General features: G+C 40.3%; 1 protein-coding gene across 1 annotated transcript in view; it reads right to left on the bottom strand.

Moving 5' to 3' along the window:
- The window catches only part of sestd1 (SEC14 and spectrin domains 1), a 54860-nt gene that overhangs the window by 8863 nt on the left and 23592 nt on the right, over positions 1-22405 (bottom strand). The window contains exons 8-13 of the mRNA XM_034304696.2: positions 21418-21512; positions 19477-19532; positions 18313-18551; positions 9692-9814; positions 2822-3016; positions 163-277 (exon numbers count right to left, since the gene is read on the bottom strand). Coding sequence (XP_034160587.1) covers positions 163-277; positions 2822-3016; positions 9692-9814; positions 18313-18551; positions 19477-19532; positions 21418-21512 — 823 coding nt within the window. The remainder of the gene's footprint in view (positions 1-162; positions 278-2821; positions 3017-9691; positions 9815-18312; positions 18552-19476; positions 19533-21417; positions 21513-22405) is intronic.

Raw genomic sequence — 22405 nt, 5'->3', positions numbered from 1 at the left:
CACACACACACACGCACGTATGAGAAGAGGACGTAATAGCGGTCAGAGATATTCAATATAAACAGTAAGGTGTTATTTATTTCTATTTGCAGACACATGAAAGCACACAGTTAAAGAGGTTGCTGGTGATGATGATGATGATGATGATGATGATATCCTCACCGACACTCTTCAGTTTCTCCTCCAGATGTTTGAGCGTTTGCTGAATGGCAGCTCCGTCGGCAGGGGCGACGTCTGCACAGAGCATGCCCAGCAGACCGTCCAGCTGCTGAGAGAGCTGGAACAATGATGAAAATGAGACAGAGGCTGCATTAATAATCTCGTCTACTTCATCAAACCACATCACAGTCTCCCGCAGCAGGAGACTACAGCCTGTGCTACAGACGAGTGACCACTACTGACCTTTATACGATTATTACTTAAACAAACTCATACAAGCACCCGATGTTTGTTTCTTCAGTTTTGAACTGGAGCCAACAGGAAAATTGAGCTAAACAATAATTATGTTGCTTGACGGAGACAACATCCTGTTCTTCATAATCTTCTTCTTCTTATTATTATTCTGTTTGAAAATTTCTGGCCGTTTTCACGGGTTACAATTTTCGACAAAGTGCCGTGAAGTTCAGCGCAGATGTAGATCTCGTACGGGGAATAACATGCTTGTGTTTCGGGTAAGATCGGAATTACGGTTGCTGCGTAGCAACGTAGGAACACACATAGGAACACACAGGAAATGTTTCGTTGGTCCTGCTTTCACATGAATTGAGCCTTTCTTAATGCAGATATAATCAACACTTTTAAAACATCGCTCCACCTACTGAGACCCTAGCAACCACCTGGACTGTCATAGCAACCAAATGACACCCTAGAAACCAGGTGATTTTCCTTAGCATCTGCACAGGTACAACCTAGGAAACCACCTGGGATCATGTAGAACCCTCCTAGAAACACCATAAGAATCAACTGGAACCCCATAACAGCGACCTAGCAACACCCTAGCAACCACCTGGAATATCACAGCATCACCCTAGCAACCAACTGGGCTAGCAGAGCAACCACCTAGCAACACCCTTGCAGCCACTTAGGTTAGCATCACAACCACCTAGCAACACCCTAGCAACCACCTGGAATATCACAGCAACACTCTAGCAACCAACTGGGCTAGCATAGCAAAAACCTAGCAACACCCTAGCAACCAAATGGGTTAGCATAGTAACGTTCTAACATATTAAAGATTTAACCTTTAAACATGTTTCCAACATTTTTGAACCTTTACACATACCTTTTAACTTTTAGCCTTTTAACCTTTACATGCTTAACCGTTAAAAGTTAACATTTTAAAATCAACAAAACACTGTAATATTGTTTAAATCTTCTGTGTGTGTTTAGAGGGTTCTGTCAGGCCAACGCCAAAGTTCATCCATGAATTTTAAACTTCTAGTTCAATTCCCTCATCCCGTATTCTTTCTGCAGATATCTTTATATACTTTTTTTCACTTCTGTAAATAGCAGGCTCACTCTTTGTTTATTTTGTGTGCAGTGGCTCAGAGGTTACAGGCACTCGGCTGAAGGTTAAGAGTTCAAGCTACAAGTTACATCTGTTGGACCCCTGATCCTTTAAACCTTAGCCCTCTCTGCTCAGGGGTGCTGCATCATAGCTGTTGGTTATGTGCAAAATAAGAAAATGGACATAAAAAGATTCAGTTTTTAAACGGTCTAAATGCCACCCGTCAAATTGTCTTTGATGCAGACGCGCTGTCGCTTACACTGTAGAGATGGCAGAGGACAAAGCTGTAATGTCTGAATGCTAATCAAGAAAATATTGACATTTAGCCAACAGAAGAACACAGAGTGAATTAATCAGCAGTTATTTCGGCACCGAACGATCAACTGATTGACCGTAAAAGCGAACAGGTATCAGTCAAGTGAAGAGTCTCCCGTTTATCAAACGCCATCGTGACTGATATGGATGATGCTTATGATCACAGTGATTACACATTTCCAAGTGTAAAGTGTCATATTTATATTTCAGTTCAAGAAAGTCTGTAGTTTCAGAACTATACATAGTGTAAAATGTCACAACGTGAAGGGTTCTCCAAGGGTGACACACAAATGTTTGTTAAAAGTGCTACTCCGAGTCCAAGAGTGCTAAATTGGGGGGGAGGGGCTTATTCTCTCTCACCCTTGTCAATCACAGTGACAGAAGCCAATCGTGAGCGTCTTTAAGTTCATGTATGTGGAAGAGGGTGGATAACACTTTCCTCTGAGAGTGCTACACTGCCCTGATCTGGCCTAAGAAGCAGTAAAAAAAAAAAAAAAAACAAAAGATATGGTTGGTTGGCTTCACATGTCTCGGAGGAAGCGTGATAGCCCTCACCCTCTCCGACTGGTAGCTGTCTTATCGCCCAAGGTTATTTATGGACAAGATTTTGGGTAAGACAGATTGGATTTTATCTGTTATCTACACTAGCTTTGGAGCAGCAGAGTAGGAAAAGGTTTGAGTTGGAAAAGTTTAAAAATGTTTAAATTTATTATTTTTTTTTTAAATCATTGCTACTATCCTTTTGTCTACTTTCAGGTAATACCTTTAGCGTGTGAGTCATGAAAAAGATCTTTCATGTATAAAATATACGCTGCTTTAGAGTATATTTTATACATGAAAAATCTTTTTCATGACTCACGCGCTAAAGGTATTACCTGAAAGTAGAAAAAGGAATCAGGTCTGGAAGTGTTAACTGGCTAGCAGACGTAAAGGGTGAGGTAATATTTCCAAATTGTAATTGAGGCACTGATGCTCGGTAGTGTTATGAGAAATACATACATCCTGTGCTGTGCTGTGGAACTCGTGGGCCGAGTGCAGGATGTTCTGTCTGAACTCCAGCTGGCTGGCCTGCCTGTAACACACGTCACTCAGCTGCTGCTGCAGATTCTTCAGCTCCAGCAGGTCCTCCTCGTCGCCTGCGCTCAACAGCGCCGCCATCTGCTGATTCAGCTCCACGTACACAGCAAACCACTCCTGCGCACACACATACACAATCACAGCATTTACTAACACAAAGCAAATCTTAAGACCTTTTCGGCTATTAAAGTGTGTGTGTGTGTGTGTGTGTGTGTATATATATATACACAAATAAAGAAAAATCTCAGCTTGTGCATAATTTGATAAATAAATGCAAACAGAACATTTAGTCCGCATCACTGTTGAGCTCCTGATTCTGATTCTTGATGAATTAAGCTGATTAATTTTTTTTCTAAGAGCAGCTCTGACAGCAGTTCCAGGTGCAAGACATCTCACAGGTTTATATAAATGCACTTGTTCTAATACGTTATCGCAGATCACATCACGCTGCTGTTGATCATTTTCCTATAACAGCACGCCACATCATGATTTATTATACTTCTTACATAATGAATAGAAATGTACTGTACTGAATTTTCTAGTCAACTGTTTTAAGTTAGTTAAGATCAGTGGTTCTTAAACTTTTTTCCACAGACATGGACACCTAGCATATTCTGACTGACCCTCACACACCCTCCATAATATGTATATATTAATATATAATTATATTGTATATAATGTATAATAATATATAGGTAGTTTATACTATACATTTTCATAAACCAAGAAGTGTAAAATGTAATAAATTTTCAGTTCTATATTAGAGTTGATCTAATAACGACAGTGAACATAGATCGAGGGCACTCCAGAATGAGCAAGCGAACATTATTGAAGAGTTGCGCATGACTAAACATATAGTTTAATTTAAAATACAATAAGTCTCTGACTTTTCTGAAATTTAATGGGATGAAAAAATGTATTTAAAGTATACTGTGAGATATTTAACAAAAATAGCACGTATTTTAAAGCAACAACCCCATGGACCCCCTATAATTATGCCACATTAATCACAGGCTGTGATTTGTAAATGTAACATGAAAGTTTTCATACTTACACAATGTAAATCTGAATTCATAATTGTAATATAAAAGACTTTGTCTACAATCATAGTTCCTGATTTATCAAGCAAATTATGCTTTTACGATTCATAATATTCCTCATTAGTTATAGCATTTACATACAATTACTTTCGATAAGAAAACAACTCCATAAGATAAAGCATCAGGTGTACTACTTTATCTAACAGTGTTGTTTACCATCTATGACGCTTTGTGTCATTGTTGTTATTCAGAATGACACGAGGATTTACCATCCATCACACCGTCATACAAAACCTTAAAGCCAGGCACATCCCATGCAATGAATCATGGCCACAACAGCGTCGATACACAGCCTAACAGTTCCCTCAGACAAATAGAGTTATTATGCGGTAAAAGCCCTGAGTCGTAAAACCACAAAGCTACTCGGCACTGTGAAACAGTACCGGCACTGTAACAGTCACTCAAGCAGTACAGACCAAATGATTCCCATAATACCTTTCGGTTAACCACAGACAAACAATCCAAGATGCAAAGACCCATAAATCAACCATCAGCCTCTCCACAACCCACAAACCACCTCTGCAGACACTCGGATGTAAACAACCTGGCGTGAACCACAGGAGGACTGCTGGAACCAGTGAAGTGGTGTGCGACCACAAACCATACTCTGATAAATGGCTTTCATTACCTTGAGAGGGAGATGAAAGCCGAAATGGAAAATAACTTTTGTACGACGTCTTTTTGGCTGGAATCGGCAGTATCACGGTGTGCCTAAGTGACCTTGTCCTTCTCTCTATATGATGCTGATCTCATGTTTGGAGTCTAAATAATATTTTATTATTGTTAGTGGCGAACGCGATGACGCCCAGCAGCTGTGAGAATGATCCAGAAAGGCTTACTCATTTCCTACTCTTCAAAAACAACCACCACAATCCTGACAAACCATGACTTTCTCACTTTCTGTTGTCTGAAATTTGTAAGCAAATACATCAGAGGAAATAAGTCACTAAGAAAATGAAGTTTCAGAAATTATTCACCAGAGAAAAAGATAGAGAGAGAAAGAGGGATCAGGGCCTTAATAAGACTGATTCTGAATATGCTTCTCCTTAAATGGCATGGACAGCAATTTGTTAGAAGTTAGCTGAAGATATCGATCCTAAAAATCAAAGTGCAAACAAATACAGCCCACAGAACAAAAAAAGACGGATGTCTGCGTCCAAGACTTGAACTAGACTACACTGATGCTGAGGATGGCTTCTCATAGACAGCCTAAAGATCATGGGATTGCTGTGGATGATACCACATGGATGTTCTTCCTTGGATACTTTCATTTGATATGAAAGACTTCAAGTTAAATCTTTAATGAAATTAGAAAATGAGTCTAATGTTCATATTCAAGACTCTTTCAACACACTCAGCACTGTTTGACATATTATATAGTGTACAGTGTTAGAAGAGAAATTATTTATATTCTCATTATCCGGCGTCGCCTAGATGAGGAGGAGTTCCCTTCTGAGCCTGGTTCCTCTCACGGTTTCTTCATGTCACCTCAGGGAGCTTTTCCTTGCCACCACGGAAAAACTTTCCCTCTGGATTGCCCATTAGAGATAAATTCAAATCTTGACTGGTTACATGGTGGTCCAAATCATTTGTTATCCACAGAGATCACAGTTTCTCCTCTAAACCAGGAGTGGACAAATCACTAGCCCAGAGTCCTGGGTCAAGCAGATTTCATGTCCAGGTTATTAGTTTTTTTTTTTAATCTGTATTTGCTCAGTGGGAGCAGTTTCAATAACCTTTTAAAAAAAAAAAAAAAAAAGGAAAAAAACCTCAACTCCCTACTGATATGTTTAAAAACAAGTTTCGTTTGGTATGCGTGTGTAAACTAGGGGTATAACGGTTTGGGTTCGGATTCATGCACAAATTTTAAAAGGCAACAATCATTTATCAATTATAATTGATTACGAATAAATTATTATCAAAAAAGGACAGACGACTGGTGTGTAAAAATAATTAATAGTATTAAACTGATGTGCAAATAATTTAAAAGCTTAGCAAGGTGATTTATCCGTACCTCTGACACAAGCAGTCCTTCTCTAGGCCATCGCCATTTGCTACACAGCAGTAGACCTAGCCCGGATTCTGAACAAAGCTGGTCGCATGTCGATCGGCGGATACTAAACCGTATCGTGTTATATTGTAAAAGATTCAATGTCATGGTCAAATACCTAATCGTTGCCTTAAGAATTGAAATCGTATCGTATAGTGTGGAAGCCTGAGGGTTAAGCCCCTAGTTTAACCATAGTGTGTTACTCGTTAAGAATTCCACTGCCTGCTGCATTACACACATCAGCCGAAGCAATCTGGTTTACAGTATAACAATTATTACTACTCAGGTTAATTAGTACGCATGGACGGCTTTTCAGAATGGCGAACATTCAGGTATGTGGAAACACTGAAAAAGGTAAGCAAAATAAAGTGCAGTGCAAAGCCATCATAGAAATCTACTGCTAGTACAATATGCACAAACTATTATCTTACAGCTAAACAGAGTGAAATTAAAGATGCTAAGCAGACACAATTAATGTATAATACTACTCATGATGCAAGTAAAATTGCATCTGGCTGCCTATTTGTCAAGGGCACAAACATGATGTGCTACATTTGGATCTCTGGAACATTTAGAAGATGATAATCATGTAGCTAACTGCTCACCATACGTTATTACATTATGTTAGCAATGACTTTAGGTTTAAAAAAATGACATTAAAATCTCTGTGTTCAAATAACCATCCCATAATATCCCACATGTCTGATTTCACCGGACTCGCTGGTGTTCGCTGTTCTAGTGTCTATGGAAAGAAACATAATAAACCCATTACAAAAGCACTCACGGAACTAATGGATTTCAAAACACACTCAAACTAATGACCAACAAAATCCTGTGTGACCGTGATGACAGCCTCACCACGCTGTAATTCATTATCAGTCATTATTTGTGGTCACCTGTCAGGACTGTTTTGATGTCGCAGTCACAGCATGCACAAGCAGCTCATGATGAATTATATGAGGCGAAATTTACTATGCATGTTACGTCTTCATAAAATGTGTTAAACGACAGACCTAGCACCTGTCATCATCGTTATCTGTTAAAACTAAACAAATGCATTCAGTCAGTTTATTCATGAGGTGATTAAAGTGTAGAGTCTGTACTATGCAGGACACTCTGGGCTCTAAACAGGCTTTTCAAACCCATTTATTCCTACAGGAAATTCCAAGTATTGAGCTTTATACACTTAGGTCAGAAAGGCCAAGTGTGCAAGCAAGAAACGTTTCCATCAAAAAATAAGTACGACTCCACCAAGTCCAAACAGTGAGCTCGATGAAACACGGACAATGAAACACGTCAATATCACGTGTTTAAAGACAACATTACCATGTGTTACCATTCCATGTGTTACCATCTGGAAATATAACAGGAGCAGGAAGTTACCAAAAGGTTGGAAAAGGACCAGGTGATGTTTTACCAGTTGTCAGCTGTCCAGTTGTTTCTGTGAACCTGTGCCCACTACAGCCCCAGATTCCTGTTCCTGGCTGACAGATGTGGAACCTGATGTGGTCTTCAGCTTCTGTAGCACATCCGCCTCAAGGTTTGATATTTTCTGTGTTCCGAGATGCTTTTCTGCTCACCACAGTTGGATATTTCAGTTACTGCAGCCTTCCTGAACCAGCCTGGCCACTCTCCTCAGACCTCTCTCTCTCTCTCGCTCTCTCTAGCCTTTTAGCTAACGCTCTTGGGTCTTTATCAGCTAACGTCCATAGTCTTGCCAGGAACCGTGGTGTTATTTTTGACTCTGGCAATAAATTATCTCAGTGATAAACAGTAGTTTCTTCCAGCTCAGAATGATCACTAAATTCAAAGGGATCCTTTCCTTTAAAGATCTGGAGGTACTGATGCACGCTTTTATCTCTTCTCATCTCGACTATTGCAACTCCCTTTATATGGGAGTTTAGTCAGTCCTCTCTCGCTCGTTTGCAGCAGGTTCAGAATGCTGCTGCCAGGCTCTTGACTGAACGAGGAAAAGGGAGAGCATTTCCCCAGTCCTGGCTTCCCTCCAACAGCTACCCATCGAATTTACAATCCAGTATGAGATTATATTATTTGTTTTTAATGCCCTTCATGGGCTGGCCCTGAGCTATATCTTAGACCTTGTTTGCCCACAGTTCTCCTCCAGAATGGTCCTCTGGTCAGCTACTTCTAACTGTTCCTCGGTCTCGTTTAAGGCATAAGGGTGACCGGGGCTTTTCTGCTCCTCGGCTACGGAATAGCCTCCTTTTTTTTGTACTAAAACCTCCAGCTCGATGGAGATTTTTAAATCCAACTTCAAAACATTTTTATTCTCTCAAGCTTTTTTTTGAGGTGCTATCAGTCCATTGTGTAGTGCCAGTAAGTTTACATTTTAGTTCTCTTCTTTTATTTTAGTCTATTTACAATTTTAGAACAAATTTGTTCTGCTTATTTTTTGTTCTGTGTTTTATTGTCTTTTAACCTTATTTTATTAGTCCACTCTCTCGCTCTGTGTGTTTATTAGCTTTTATCTTGTTTTATTGTGTTAGGTAATGCTATTCGGTGTTATGCCTGTATAATTATTTGTTAAGTTATTAATTCTATTGTACAGCACTTTGGCAGCCCTTGAGGTGTTTTAAATGTGCTTTATAAATAAAGTTGACTCGACTCTCTCATGAACAAGGTGTTTCCGCCCACAGAACTGTTGCTCACTTTTTGTTTTTCGCACCATTCTGTATAAACTCTAAAGATCATTGTGTGTGTGAAGTTTCTGAAACACTTGAACCAGTCCATCTGGCACAACCAACCATGCCACGGTCGTAGTCAATGTGATCATGCTTTTTCCCTCATTCTGAGGTTTGATGTGAACATTAGTGGAAGCTCTTGACCTGCATCTGCATAATTTTATGCACTGCTGCCATGCGATTGGCTAAATGGATAACTGCATGCATGAACAGGTGCTCCTATTAAAGTGGAGTTACATCATATTTTGAGGGAACAGTACCTAAGAGGATATTATTTAGATATGTTTTAGGTTCACAGGCGAATTACTCAAACTAGAAACAATCTCAAGTTAAAATAATAATAACAAATAATAGTTAAAAAATATGCAATTTTTTTAATTAGTATTTAATGAATGATAGTAGTATGCTAAAGTAAAAAGCCATGAGAAGGGGTACATTACAGTGACTATCACAGGTAAGGGTGTTCTTACGGACAATGTGAGAGGTACTTTTAATACGGCGCGGAAAAAACCCCCAGCATTCAATAAATTGTTTAATTTATTATTAATAATAATCGCAGTAAAACAATTCTTACGTCATGCAATGAAGTCTGTTAACGGTAAGCTTTAGCTGCTAAGCAACATAACAGACAAAGATTAGGGTATTGTATTAGGCTTAAGTGTAGCGTTTCTATTGGTTTCAAACCTGGAGCATTAATACAGAATTAAACTGATGAGGTCACTGGCGTGCGTACTATAATCCGCCGAACACGGCTCAGCCAATAAGATTTTAGAACGGTAACCGTTTTATAATCAGACTTTTGGGCCACTCATGTGGAAGCAGACACCTGAGGCTTTCTCTGTGTGTGTGTGTGTGTGTGTGTGTGTGTGTGTGTGTGATCAGTGTAAGTGGCATTTAGGAGGTAAGTGTTAGTGTGAGGGTAAAATGGCTGTGTGCTTACGCTGTGCTGGCTCTCAATCTCCTCGTGTTTGAGCTGTAGGGCCTGTGACGCCCGGATCGAGTCTCCGATTCCCCACTGAGTGCGGAGCTGCTCTGTGCCAGGACCCTCCAGCCAGTTCACCACCTACACACACACACACACACACACACACACACACACACATAATGACAACAAAAAAGCAGTGTCACAATACCGCTGAGGGCCTCACAGTGACTCATGTAATGTGCCTACACAATAACCCTACACTTTACCAGCTAACTGTCGAACAATGACAGGAGCAGTGATGTCTCAGTGAATAAGCTTCTGAAGCAGCGAGAGGAAGACAGAATTCAAATGCCAGGGCTGTCAGAGGGACGCTGTTAAGGTGTTAAAGATGATCCATAAGCCTTGGTTCTCTCAACTCTATGCTTGGATTGGATAGAAAAAAAAAAAATCTATATATCTATATATAATCAATCATTTGCAGGAAGTATTGATTCCATTTATACCACAGCGTGGTTGAATTCTCGAATCTGTCTGGTCAGATTCAGACAGTACTTCATGAATGATAGGCTAATATTCATGTGCTCATTCTAATATGTTATTGTTTCTATAGTAACAGCTCACACACAGGGACTTGTACGGTGGACACGTCACATAATCTAAGACTAATAAACATTTTTTTTAAAACGTGTTGTACAACAAAGTAAACGTATAATCGTTGATTTGGTGAAAGTTTTTGGTTAGTAGATGAGGAGGCTCGAGTGTCAGTGCTTTGTTTTCTGGTTTCAAGTAAAAACCATAAAAACAATAAGCCTTGGTTATCAAGGTGGATACGAAATACGAGGAAATGTGACAGTCATGAAAATGCAGTGTGGAAAAACGTTCGTTTCCTGTGATCCCTCCTGAGTTTGTGTAAATTTGCATATAAGGAGACTCACTAACCACGAACCTCGATTGATCAGCTTCAAATCATATAATTGGCAGGATTTAATTATATATACGGATCATATCAGGTTTAAACAGCTGATGAATGAAGTGTTCCCAGTGTGATGTTCTTGGTGTCTGTGATCACTTGCGTACCGTGTAGATAGCGTTCTATAGATGAAAACATTTAAAACATACACGTGGATGAGTTTTAAAGCGTTACCTTCTGCATTACATATGGAGTGTGACAATCGGTTTTGTGCCTCTTGTGGCATGTCACTATCCCGAGAACATCTGGTGTTTCCGAGATTGAGGTTTCGCCAATTATGGCACCAATATGCTCATCAACTTTCAAAAGCCTCGTCATGCTCTGGCTTCCCCCGAGAGCAGACAGACAGATTCACGTCAAACCTCTTTCTTTTCAACTCATTCCTCCTGATTTAGCCCTTCTCATGTGCAGTGGCTGCTTTAATAACACACACCAGACCGTGCAATTATGCAAAAATAACACACTTCGGGGCGGAAGCGGCACTCCGCTTCATGTCGTGCTGCATCACACCACCCCGGCTTCGATTATTTCCGTATAACAGCACGGTCTGTCGTTGTATTATTCCTTCCATAACACATCGTGAACAGAAACAGAAGCACCTGCAACTTTATCCTAACCAGGAAAACCAGATCAAATAAATATGAAAGCACACAGCTAACTTTACACCCTGCTTCTTTCTCACGGTAAAAATGTTCTGCTTGCTTTGCATCATCAAGGAGCCAAGTAACGCTTAGTAAGTCATAAGTAACACATTAGGGGAAAAAAAAAAAAGATATACAGCTACATACCAAATAAAAGCTCTTATTACAATCTGCTAAAAGGACACAACATGAATTTTCAATCAGTTTTGAATAACTCAGACCCACGTAAGGTCTGAAGAAAGTTAGTTTTGGCTTTCCTGTCATTGTGACTTCTTTGTCAAAGGTCACGTACATTCCTCTGGGTCTAAATCCTAAACGTGCTTTATAACGTTTAGCATGACTTTAAATCGTTCTGGAGTTGAGAATGTATCAACATTGAACAAGCTCTATAAAACTCTGGGCAGGATTGGGGCATTGTGTAGTGAATGCTCCTTCATCATTCACATAAAACCACCCAGGGAAATGTTTCTAAAAACAATAAGCCTTGGTTATCAAGGTGGATACGAAATACGAGGAAATGTGACAGTCATGAAAATGCAGTGTGGAAAAACGTTCGTTTCCTGTGATCCCTCCTGAGTTTGTGTAAATTTGCATATAAGGAGACTCACTAACCACGAACCTCGATTGATCAGCTTCAAATCATATAATTGCCAGGATTTAATTATATATACGGATCATATCAGGTTTAAACAGCTGATGAATGAAGTGTTCCCAGTGTGATGTTCTTGGTGTCTGTGATCACTTGCGTACCGTGTAGATAGCGTTCTATAGATGAAAACATTTAAAACATACACGTGGATGAGTTTTAAAGCGTTACCTTCTGCATCACATATGGAGTGTGACAATCGGTTTTGTGCCTCTTGTGGCATGTCACTATCCCGAGAACATCTGGTGTTTCCGAGATTGAGGTTTCGCCAATTATGGCACCAATATGCTCATCAACTTTCAAAAGCCTCGTCATGCTCTGGCTTCCCCCGAGAGCAGACAGACAGATTCACGTCAAACCTCTTTCTTTTCAACTCATTCCTCCTGATTTAGCCCTTCTCATGTGCAGTGGCTGCTTTAATAACACACACCAGACCGTGCAATTATGCAAAAATAACACACTTCGGGGCGGAAGCGGCACTCCGCTTCATGTCGTGCTGCATCACACCACCCCGGCTTCGATTATTTCCGTATAACAGCACGGTCTGTCGTTGTATTATTCCTTCCATAACACATCGTGAACAGAAACAGAAGCACCTGCAACTTTATCCTAACCAGGAAAACCAGATCAAATAAATATGAAAGCACACAGCTAACTTTACACCCTGCTTCTTTCTCACGGTAAAAATGTTCTGCTTGCTTTGCATCATCAAGGAGCCAAGTAACGCTTAGTAAGTCATAAGTAACACATTAGGGAAAAAAAAAAAAAGATATACAGCTACATACCAAATAAAAGCTCTTATTACAATCTGCTAAAAGGACACAACATGAATTTTCAATCAGTTTTGAATAACTCAGACCCACGTAAGGTCTGAAGAAAGTTAGTTTTGGCTTTCCTGTCATTGTGACTTCTTTGTCAAAGGTCACGTACATTCCTCTGGGTCTAAATCCTAAACGTGCTTTATAACGTTTAGCATGACTTTAAATCGTTCTGGAGTTGAGAATGTATCAACATTGAACAAGCTCTATAAAACTCTGGGCAGGATTGGGGCATTGTGTAGTGAATGCTCCTTCATCATTCACATAAAACCACCCAGGGAAATGTTTCTAAAAACAATAAGCCTTGGTTATCAAGGTGGATAAGAAATACGAGGAAATGTGACAGTCATGAAAATGCAGTGTGGAAAAACGTTCGTTTCCTGTGATCCCTCCTGAGTTTGTGCAAATTTACATATAAGGAGACTCACTAACCACGAACCTCGATTGATCAGCTTCAAATCATATAATTGCCAGGATTTAATTATATATACGGATCATATCAAGTTTAAACAGCTGATGAATGAAGTGCTCCCAGTGTGATGTTCTTGGTGTCTGTGATCACTTGCGTACCGTGTAGATAGAGTTCTATAGATGTAAACATTTAAAACATACACGTGGATGAGTTTTAAAGCGTTACCTTCTGCATTACATATGGAGTGTGACAATCGGTTTTGTGCCTCTTGTGGCATGTCACTATCCCGAGAACATCTGGTGTTTCCGAGATTGAGGTTTCGCCAATTATGGCACCAATATGCTCGTCAACTTTCAAAAGCCTCGTCATGCTCTGGCTTCCCCCGAGAGCAGACAGACAGATTCACGTCAACCCTCTTTCTTTTCAACTCATTTCTCCTGATTTAGCCCTTCTCATGTGCAGTGGCTGCTGAATAATTGTTGTTAGTGATAGATTTTAGATCAGAGTTCAATACCTCTGCACTTTTCCAGGCTTTTTTTCCCCTTTTGTTTTATGGAGTTTTGCGCATCAGATAGATAGATAGACCCACACACACACAGATACTTTTACACTAAATGTAAACTCGTGTACACTTCAGAATTCATAATTTGTACAAGTTCACTGGCATTTATTAATGTGTGCACGTGAGTACCAAGAGAATCCGAAACTTGTGTAAATCTGATGGGAATTTTTAGCTTGGTTTAGCCTATTTAACATAGGATACAAATTGTTTTTAAGAAACTAATTGTTTTTTTTTTACCTCTTGTGCAATTTATCCAGTAAATGACTTGTGAATAAATTAAATCATATCCAACTTTATAAACAAGGTAAATTGTCATATGGGTTTTTTTTGCATGCAATGTTGTAGTACTACGTGGCAGAGGAGGCGTGGTCGAGCGTCGGCTGCGGACTGAGGCAGGAGGCAGGTTGAACCGGCAGGCAACAAGTGATTGTTCTCACCAGTGTGTTATTACCAGTAGCCTACTTTTAGTAGACGTCTTTAGCCATAGAGATGGACACACGTAAAACCTGAATGAGGCAAAGCCACAAACTGACTACTTTATTTGCATTTCATTAGATGGGAAAAGTGCTTGGTAAAAATAAACGGAAGAGTTCAAATTAAAAAGACAAAACAGTAAGCTCTGTTAACGTAAGCCTGTCTCTCGAATCCTCCTTCACACACGGACACAACGGGTTCCATATTCACGTGACGGAATACAACACTACATAACATAACATATAACATAACTTAGTTAATGTCATATTATTATTCATTTATGTATAAATAGCGCACCAGTTCCACACAAACACCCTGCAGCTACTGCAGAAACCCCAACACGATTTGATCAAATTAGACCGGCTCTGGCTGACATCATCTGGGAGTTAAAATGGATATCCATCTGCTACTAAAATTAAATGTTAAAGTCACAAGTAAGCGAGTGCATTCCTCAGGAGAGCGGATAATTACAGCCATCACAGTCTTCTCTGAATGAAAAGCAGATCAACTGTGAATAAATAATAAGCTGCTGAAATGTTTTTAGCGCAGCAGTGTGTCACTCCAGCATTTGCCTGCTGCACAGACCTCCACCAGGAAGCGAAGTGAAGGGATACGCGATTGGCTCTGACTGACATGCTTTGGGATTTAAATTAGCTACCCGACTGCCACTTAAACAAGATCTGGACATGCCTCTAGTCTCAGAAGAATCCGTATGTAATATGTAGCCTGAGAATGAAAACAGGATCAACTTTAAATAAACAGTTTTTAGTGCTGACGCGGGTGAGTTAATTAAAAGCCGTTTCTCGTGAGAATCTCCGGTATGTACGGTAACTCACATCTGTGATTTCTTAAGAGAATTACAGTCAAGTAGACAAATTTAATTCCCTCCTGCTATTAAATGAATTAGGGCATGTAGAGTAAGCAGACTGCTGTGGTGAATCTGCTGAGTGAAGAGACGCTAATGGATCTGTGAACAAGTGGATCAGGAGCGGTGCTGTTCTGCTCGCGAGGCGATTCTTCACACAGGATAGCGAGTGGGCTAATTTATTAAAGCTAGCCACACGCGCGCGCGCGCACACACACACACACACACACACACACACACACACACACACACACACACACACACACACACACACACACACACCTTGATCAGCATGGCAGGAGACGTTCCATTTAATTAGGACAACAGTGCTTTGAAAGAGCTCTTAAAGCAACATTTCACCTAACCTCTATCCACGTCATGTATATAGTGTATATGTGATCATCAGAGACACAAATGTTGATACTTCATTATATAGATAAGGAATAAAACACTTGGGGGTGTGGTATTATAGGAAAATAATCAGTGACGGGGTGGTGTGATGTGGCCCAAAGCGAATGGGAAGCTGATTGCTTAATTCCTCTTACACCACAGCAATTTACAGACTCAATTTTTTTTCCCCATTTATTAAAGAACCACAGCTTGTACATTTTTATCCATTTATAGTTATGTTTATTGTAAATGTAATTGTATGTTTAATGTAATTGTATGTTTAATGTAATTGTAAAGTTAGCTCAAGTGATGACATTACAGAAGCTATAAACATTCATTCCCTCACTTTCTCTAGAATTTAATAAGATTAAATAAAAAGGCAGCTAGTTGCTATCGAGAAACTGCAAAGTGCAACGTACCCTGTTGAAAAACTTAAAGTTACAGGCTTACCTCTGACTCCGACACTGAAGACTCCTTCCCAAAATGCTGACCATCCCTTTACAGAGAATTTCACAAGCTCAATGACTAGACATTTTTCCTTTGTTAAATAACACAACATTTTCATCCATTAATTATTAAACATATTTAGAGCTTATGTGGAATGTCCACCTTACCACAAGTCCATGTAAACGAGCAGTTACTATAGAAATGATAACGTATTCAAACGAGCGCATTAATTAATATGAACCTGCGAAACTCGTCAGAGCTGCATGGTATAGAAAATGTATCTTTAAGCTTAATAGCATTATACTGTAAACTAAGATGAAGGTTTGGTAAAGGAGACATTCAAGCGTTAATGCTGTAACACCTGAACTCATATTTCCTGCTCAGACAGCTGTGTGATGTACTGTAGCATCAACAACAACTGAAACAGGAATGAAGACCAAACCAAAAACGAAATAATTCCTATGACTCAAGGCCGAGCCATAAGACACTGCTCTGTGTGAAAATACAATTTCCATCAGAGCAGATAAATCAAGTACCAAGTGTACATGTCTATGTGCGCTCTTCATTTTTTCATAAAATATCCCTTAGGCAATTAATTCAACTTAATATGAAAATTTAATATGAGCACACGCCTATTGTTACGCTTGTATGATTTGCCTTCTCTGAGCTGCATTTGAGTGTAACCTTGGCTAGCTCCAAAAAGCAGCTCAATAAAAGCCCATGTTGACATGTTAATATTTGCAAAGCTGCAGTTCAATTCCCTTCTCCAATATCACCGAAGATGTATTATTCCCCTGAACTCAACCCAGCCGATGAAAACAGAGCAATACTTGGACTGGGTCTGACTTAGGGCTGGAGCTGTTGTGGGCTACACTCCGTTAAACATGCTGGCTCTCCGATGAAATGATAATTCAGTGTGATTAATACAGCTATTTCCTCAAGCAGCCACCAGCAATTCTCCCTTAAGTAAACTGATCATGTGTGGGAGGATGATTTATGACCATTCCGGAAAGAGATCAGCACTGAACGATTATCTTTGCAGAAATACACAATGCAGTCGTAAAAAAAGCGCACAATTTTTTAGTGATGTTCAATGCTAACATCAAGAAGCTCAACATAGCATTAGAATAGATAACAAAAGTTGGATTTAAAGTTTCATAAAGCAATGCCATGGTACAGTGATGCTAATAAAGGACTGCAGAATTGGCAAGAAAGCTGAAACTGTAGAAAGTGATCTCTTTGTGCAGGACTATAAGGATAAGAAGGTAAGATACGCTTTATGGCCAAAGGTTTGTGGACACCTGACCATCACACCCATATGTGCTTGTTGAACATCCCATTTCAGATTCAGTTCCCCTTTTGCTGTTATATTAACCTCCACTCTTCTGGGAAGCTTTCCACTAGAATCTACAGTGTGGTTGTGGGGATTTGTGTTCATTCAGATACAAGAGCATTAGTGAGGTCAGACACTGATGTTGGTGAGGAGGTCTGGGGTTCAGTCGGTGTTCCAGTTCGTCCCAAAGGTGTTCAGTGGGGTTGAGGTCAGGGCTCTGTGCAGGACACTCAAGTTCTTCCACTCCAACCTTCTCAAACCATGTTTTCATGAACCTTGTTTTGTGCACAGGGGCATCGTCATGCTGGAACAGGTTTGGGCCTCTTAGTTCCAGTGAAGGGAATCTCTAATGCTACAGTATACAAAGACATTCTATACAATTGTGTGCTCCCAGTTTTGTAGCAACAGTTTGGGGAAGAACCACATATGGGTGTGATGGTCAGGTGTCCACATACTTTTACCCATATAGTGTAGCTGGACAGACTAAAGCACGGATCGAGTGAACCATCCAAACGTGAGCCATCATGACTTCTGCAGCAAACCAGAATGGCCAGACTGGTTCGAACTGACAGGAAGGCTAGGATAACTCAAATAATCACTCTTTACAACCATGGTGAGCAGAAGACCACATCAGCTCAGGCAAGAAGAAGAGCAAGAAACTGAGGCTACACTGGGCACAGGATCACCCAAACTAAGACTAAGATTAGGGAAGAAGAGAGAAAGAAAAAAAAAAAGTCGCCCGGCATGAATGAACAAGTGTACGGGTGCTTCTATTAAAGTGTCCTTGTCTTTATAAACAAAAGTTAGAAGCCAACAGAAAGATGGAACCCAACAAAGAACATTTCATGAATATACATAAATATGCAAATGAGAAACACCCACATGCTTTCTGCCAGGACATCCCATCCTACATATGGTGTACTGTCCTATGACACAGTGAGTACACTGAGATACAGTGGGTGTGAAGATCAAACTCACTAGGAGTCCAAAGAGGAAACATCTGCTGTAGTATCAAACCCAGTTCTGCTCTGCACAGGGGAGGATTAGAACGATGAAACACTGGAACGGTGAACGTTACCTGCATGACCTTGGTGTGGATCTGGTCGAGCTGCGAGCGGCGGCTGCGCTGGCGACACACTTCCTGGTACTTTGTGTACTGCTCGCGCAGAGAGTCGAGCAGCTTCATGACCTGCGGTTGAGCCAGGAGCTCATCGTCCATCGGAGACCAGGCCGTTCCTCCTCCACCTCCACCACCACCACCTCCGCCCTCTGAGCCATTAAACCTCCTCTGCTGCAGCTCCGACAGCAACTCATGACCTGAGAGAGAGAGGGGAAAAAGATTAATAAATAAGGATGTGAGGAAGGACCAAATAAGGAAAAAAGGAAATTAGAAAAGAAAAGAAAAGAAAAAAAAGGGATGAGGGAAATTACAGAGAAACCAAAGGACACAAAATATGAAACAGGTGGAATCTGAAGCCATTTAGGAAGAAAAGGAGAATAGAGAAAAGGATGAGTAAACATTCCTGATTGTCAAGTGCAATGAAAAGAAGCACTTCAGCAGAATGAGTAAGACTGTGTTCATCTATTCACACAGAAAACATCAGTCTATCAGCATTTCCTTCACAGTAACTAAAAAAAATCGTTAAAAGCCACTAAGACGGGAAGCGTAACGAATCCACTTGTGCTCTCAGAACGTAAACAAAGCAAATGAAGGATCTGAATTCTGCACTCGGCCTTTGCTCACTCGGTGTGAGTCATCTGAGCTGACAATGGCATTGTTTAGCCGCGTGTGTGTGTGTTTGTGTGTGTGTGTGTGTGTGTGTTGCGACAGTGCTTCTTTCAGCAACTCGAGCTCAGGCACAAGAGAAGAGTTGCATTAACACTTGTCCATTCACTTCTCTACGCTGCACTTATGGGGGAAAACAGCCTAGGGTGTGTGCTGCGGCTCTGGAAACCACACGCTGGTTAAAAATTCCACACTAAAAAAGCTGGTTTTTCACATCCTGCCACGGTAACGCTTACCAGAAATGTTATTATTATTCAGACTCTGACAGGATTGTGACTTGAACAAGCGCCAAATGCATGGAAAAGAGTAATACTATCCAGGAAGAAGGTTATAAATCTAGTATTTCCCCCAAATTATAATATCATATGATATAATATCTAGCTGACTTTTTTCCCCAATGTGATGGTTCTTTATATTCATGTTGCAGTGCATGCGTGAACAGAAAGTTAGGCATACCGGTTTGGAGGACAGTTTCTGGGTCAAACGATGGCAGGACGTTACACTCTGAAGGCCTATGGGGGAAGGAAAATGCATAGTTTTATTAGTGTTTTTTTTTTTTTTTAAACATTTGGTGCAACAGAATGTCTCCATGTCTGACCAGAGTCCTGACATCCCTGGTGTGGTTCAAGATCAGCAGATAAACAGCGCTGCTTTTACATAATGACGGTTTCACATGCATAAAAATAAACACAAAATGGGGACTCTTTTGGCTGGGGCAATAATTCTACTCTGATGCATCTAACCACAGGGATGAATTACTGTGTAACTTTAGCTTTTTTGGAAGAAAATGATGGTCATATTTTCCAGACAATAACATACAGTAAGACTCCACAGCAAGACACACTACCTAAACTTTGGATGTCTCAAGCCCTGTTTGGACAGGATTAAATTTACATGGGGTCCTGGGGTAATTTCCTATTTTACAGGAGCTCCTCTGTGACTTTATTTCCATCCAGATCGGCCAGATCGGTGTTTTTCTCGGTCCTCCTCTAAGAAAATTACAGGCCGAATTATCTACGGTTTTTCGCAAAACTCTATTCTGGATACACGTCTGTGATTTTCTATGCAGATATTGCCTCGTGCTGGAAAAAAGGATGCTTGACTGCTGCAACTTGCTTGTATTCATTGTTTTCTTGTATTTGCAGAATGTTGCTGAATCTTTGGTTTGCCCCAAAGTGAAATAAAAGCCAGCGTCTCTTCTCTCCTCCAGTGCCTCTTTGACCGCCTGGACACCATGTTTTGAACGGAGCGTGATCACATGACTATACGAAAGAAACATCCAGGTTCATAGAAAATACAACCCACTAGAACCTCATTCCTCATGTGGTCACTTTATTGCTGTCCAGATGCAAGATTTTATATCACTGAGGAGACGTGAAAAAAAACATGCCCCGGATAAACTAATCCAATCTGAATAGGGCTTTAAACTGTTAATCCGCATATAGAAGTCAAAACGTTCAAACTGTCTAACTGTCCTCACAAACAGTGTTTGTTTCTCCAGTCAGTGCTGCTAAAAATACTAATTTCACTTAGCACTTGGTAGGGAATTTAAGATATTAGGCCCAAACTAACAGTATTGTTCATGTACTGTTAATCACCCACACTGTGCAACCAGTTACCATAACTGTTGGAGTAGCATGTCTATCATAAAACTGTAAACTTTAAATAAATAAACAAACAAACAAACAAACAAATAAACTCTGGGAATGATAATGTATGTCATTTCATTGAACAAACTGCAGTTTGCGTTTTATAAAAATATTTTTCTGGAGCCATGCGGGTAAAGCTAGATGTGTTCTCTGGTTGGGGGGAACTGGCATACACTCTCGCTCGCTCATGCCAATCACAGCGACACTAGTGAGCTCATGCATGCGGAAGGGAGTGGAAAGCACCTTCCTCCACGTGTGTTACTCCGCAAAATATTTGTTATCCCTGCTAAACTGTGTCTTTATTAAAATGCTGACTATTTAATCATTTTAAAGCGGCATTCGAAAGAGGCGTACAAGTAGATTAGCTAGAGCAACAGCTACATTATTCTACTTTAGAGTAGTAATACATTCTGACACTAGTTTGAGTGGTGCAGTTAGTCATTACATGAGCTTTCATGACTCCACCGACAGCACTGTTATGAGCAGGCATATGAAACTATCACCAAGTCCATTATGAACTGTACAGAATATCACCTGACTCCCTATATGAAGTGTTACTTTTCCTCATTCTCATTATCAGTGTGTATTCACTAGCTCCCGCTGCGAGGCCAGCAGATAGCACTAAATCACTTGAGTAACCTGAGAGCAGAGGAATTCATGAATGCTTAAATTGGTTTAATAAAAGCGAGAGAGAAAGCACTAAGACTGAAACAGGAGTGTATCAGACTGTACCAGTGACATCGATTACCTGGACTTATCTGGCTGACTGGTCTTTTCGTTTTCATTAATGATGGCGAGCTCGTCCAACAGGGACGTGGACTCCTTGGTGAATTTTTCAAACACCTGGATAAAACACAGAATTATGAAAAGTGCACAGTGGAAAATTAGCCAACAAAAATCTCTCATATTTTGTAGTGCTGCAGCTTGGGACTGAAAAGGATTTAACTGAGATTCTATACCGTGATTCTACACAAAATAGCCCATAATATTGAAAAGCTAGTCTTTATGGAAGAGCAGTGGTGAAAAAAAAGGCCATACGAAATCCCATGTTGGTGACAAATGCTTTTTAAACGAGATCAAAATTGAAATTTCTGGCCTTGGCACAAAGCACTACATTTGGTAGAAAACCCAACACAACTAATCAAGCCTGATGATGCCATCCCCATAATGAAGCATGGTGGTGGTAGCATCATGTTGTCTGGATGCCTTTTATCAGCAGGGTCTGGGAAACCGGTCAGGGTTGGAGTCCAATACATGGCAATCGTAGAAGAAAACCCATTCCATTCTGCAAAGAGTTGAGACTATGGCCTGTTAGTGGTTCACTTTCTAACAGGACAACAACCCTAAGCATACTGCCAAAGCTACAGTGGAGAGCTTCAAAACAAAGACCCAGAACGTGTTAGAACTGCCTCAATCTGATTGAGAATCTGTGGCATGACATGCTGTTAACCAACAGTCTCCATCTAATCTAACAGAGGTTGAGCAATGTTGCCAAAGAGAATGGGCAAAATATCAGGATCCAGATGGGCAAAGCTGATAGAGACATACACCAGAAGAGTTGCAGCTGTAATTACAGCCAAATGTGGACCGTGTTGTAACACTACAGAATGTGGACACGTTGAAGGAGGATGAATATGCAAGGCACCGTATGCTTTAAGCTTTGGCCTTAAACCAGGATTCTCAAACTCATGACTGCACGGTTTTCTGTTGCATGATAAGATAAACGAAAAGTGTTG

This window comes from Pangasianodon hypophthalmus, chromosome 5 (assembly GCF_027358585.1).
Source record: "Pangasianodon hypophthalmus isolate fPanHyp1 chromosome 5, fPanHyp1.pri, whole genome shotgun sequence".
NCBI lineage: Eukaryota > Metazoa > Chordata > Actinopteri > Siluriformes > Pangasiidae > Pangasianodon > Pangasianodon hypophthalmus.
The sequence above is the reverse complement of the archived record's forward strand: the minus strand, read 5'-3'. Positions and strand labels throughout refer to the sequence as shown.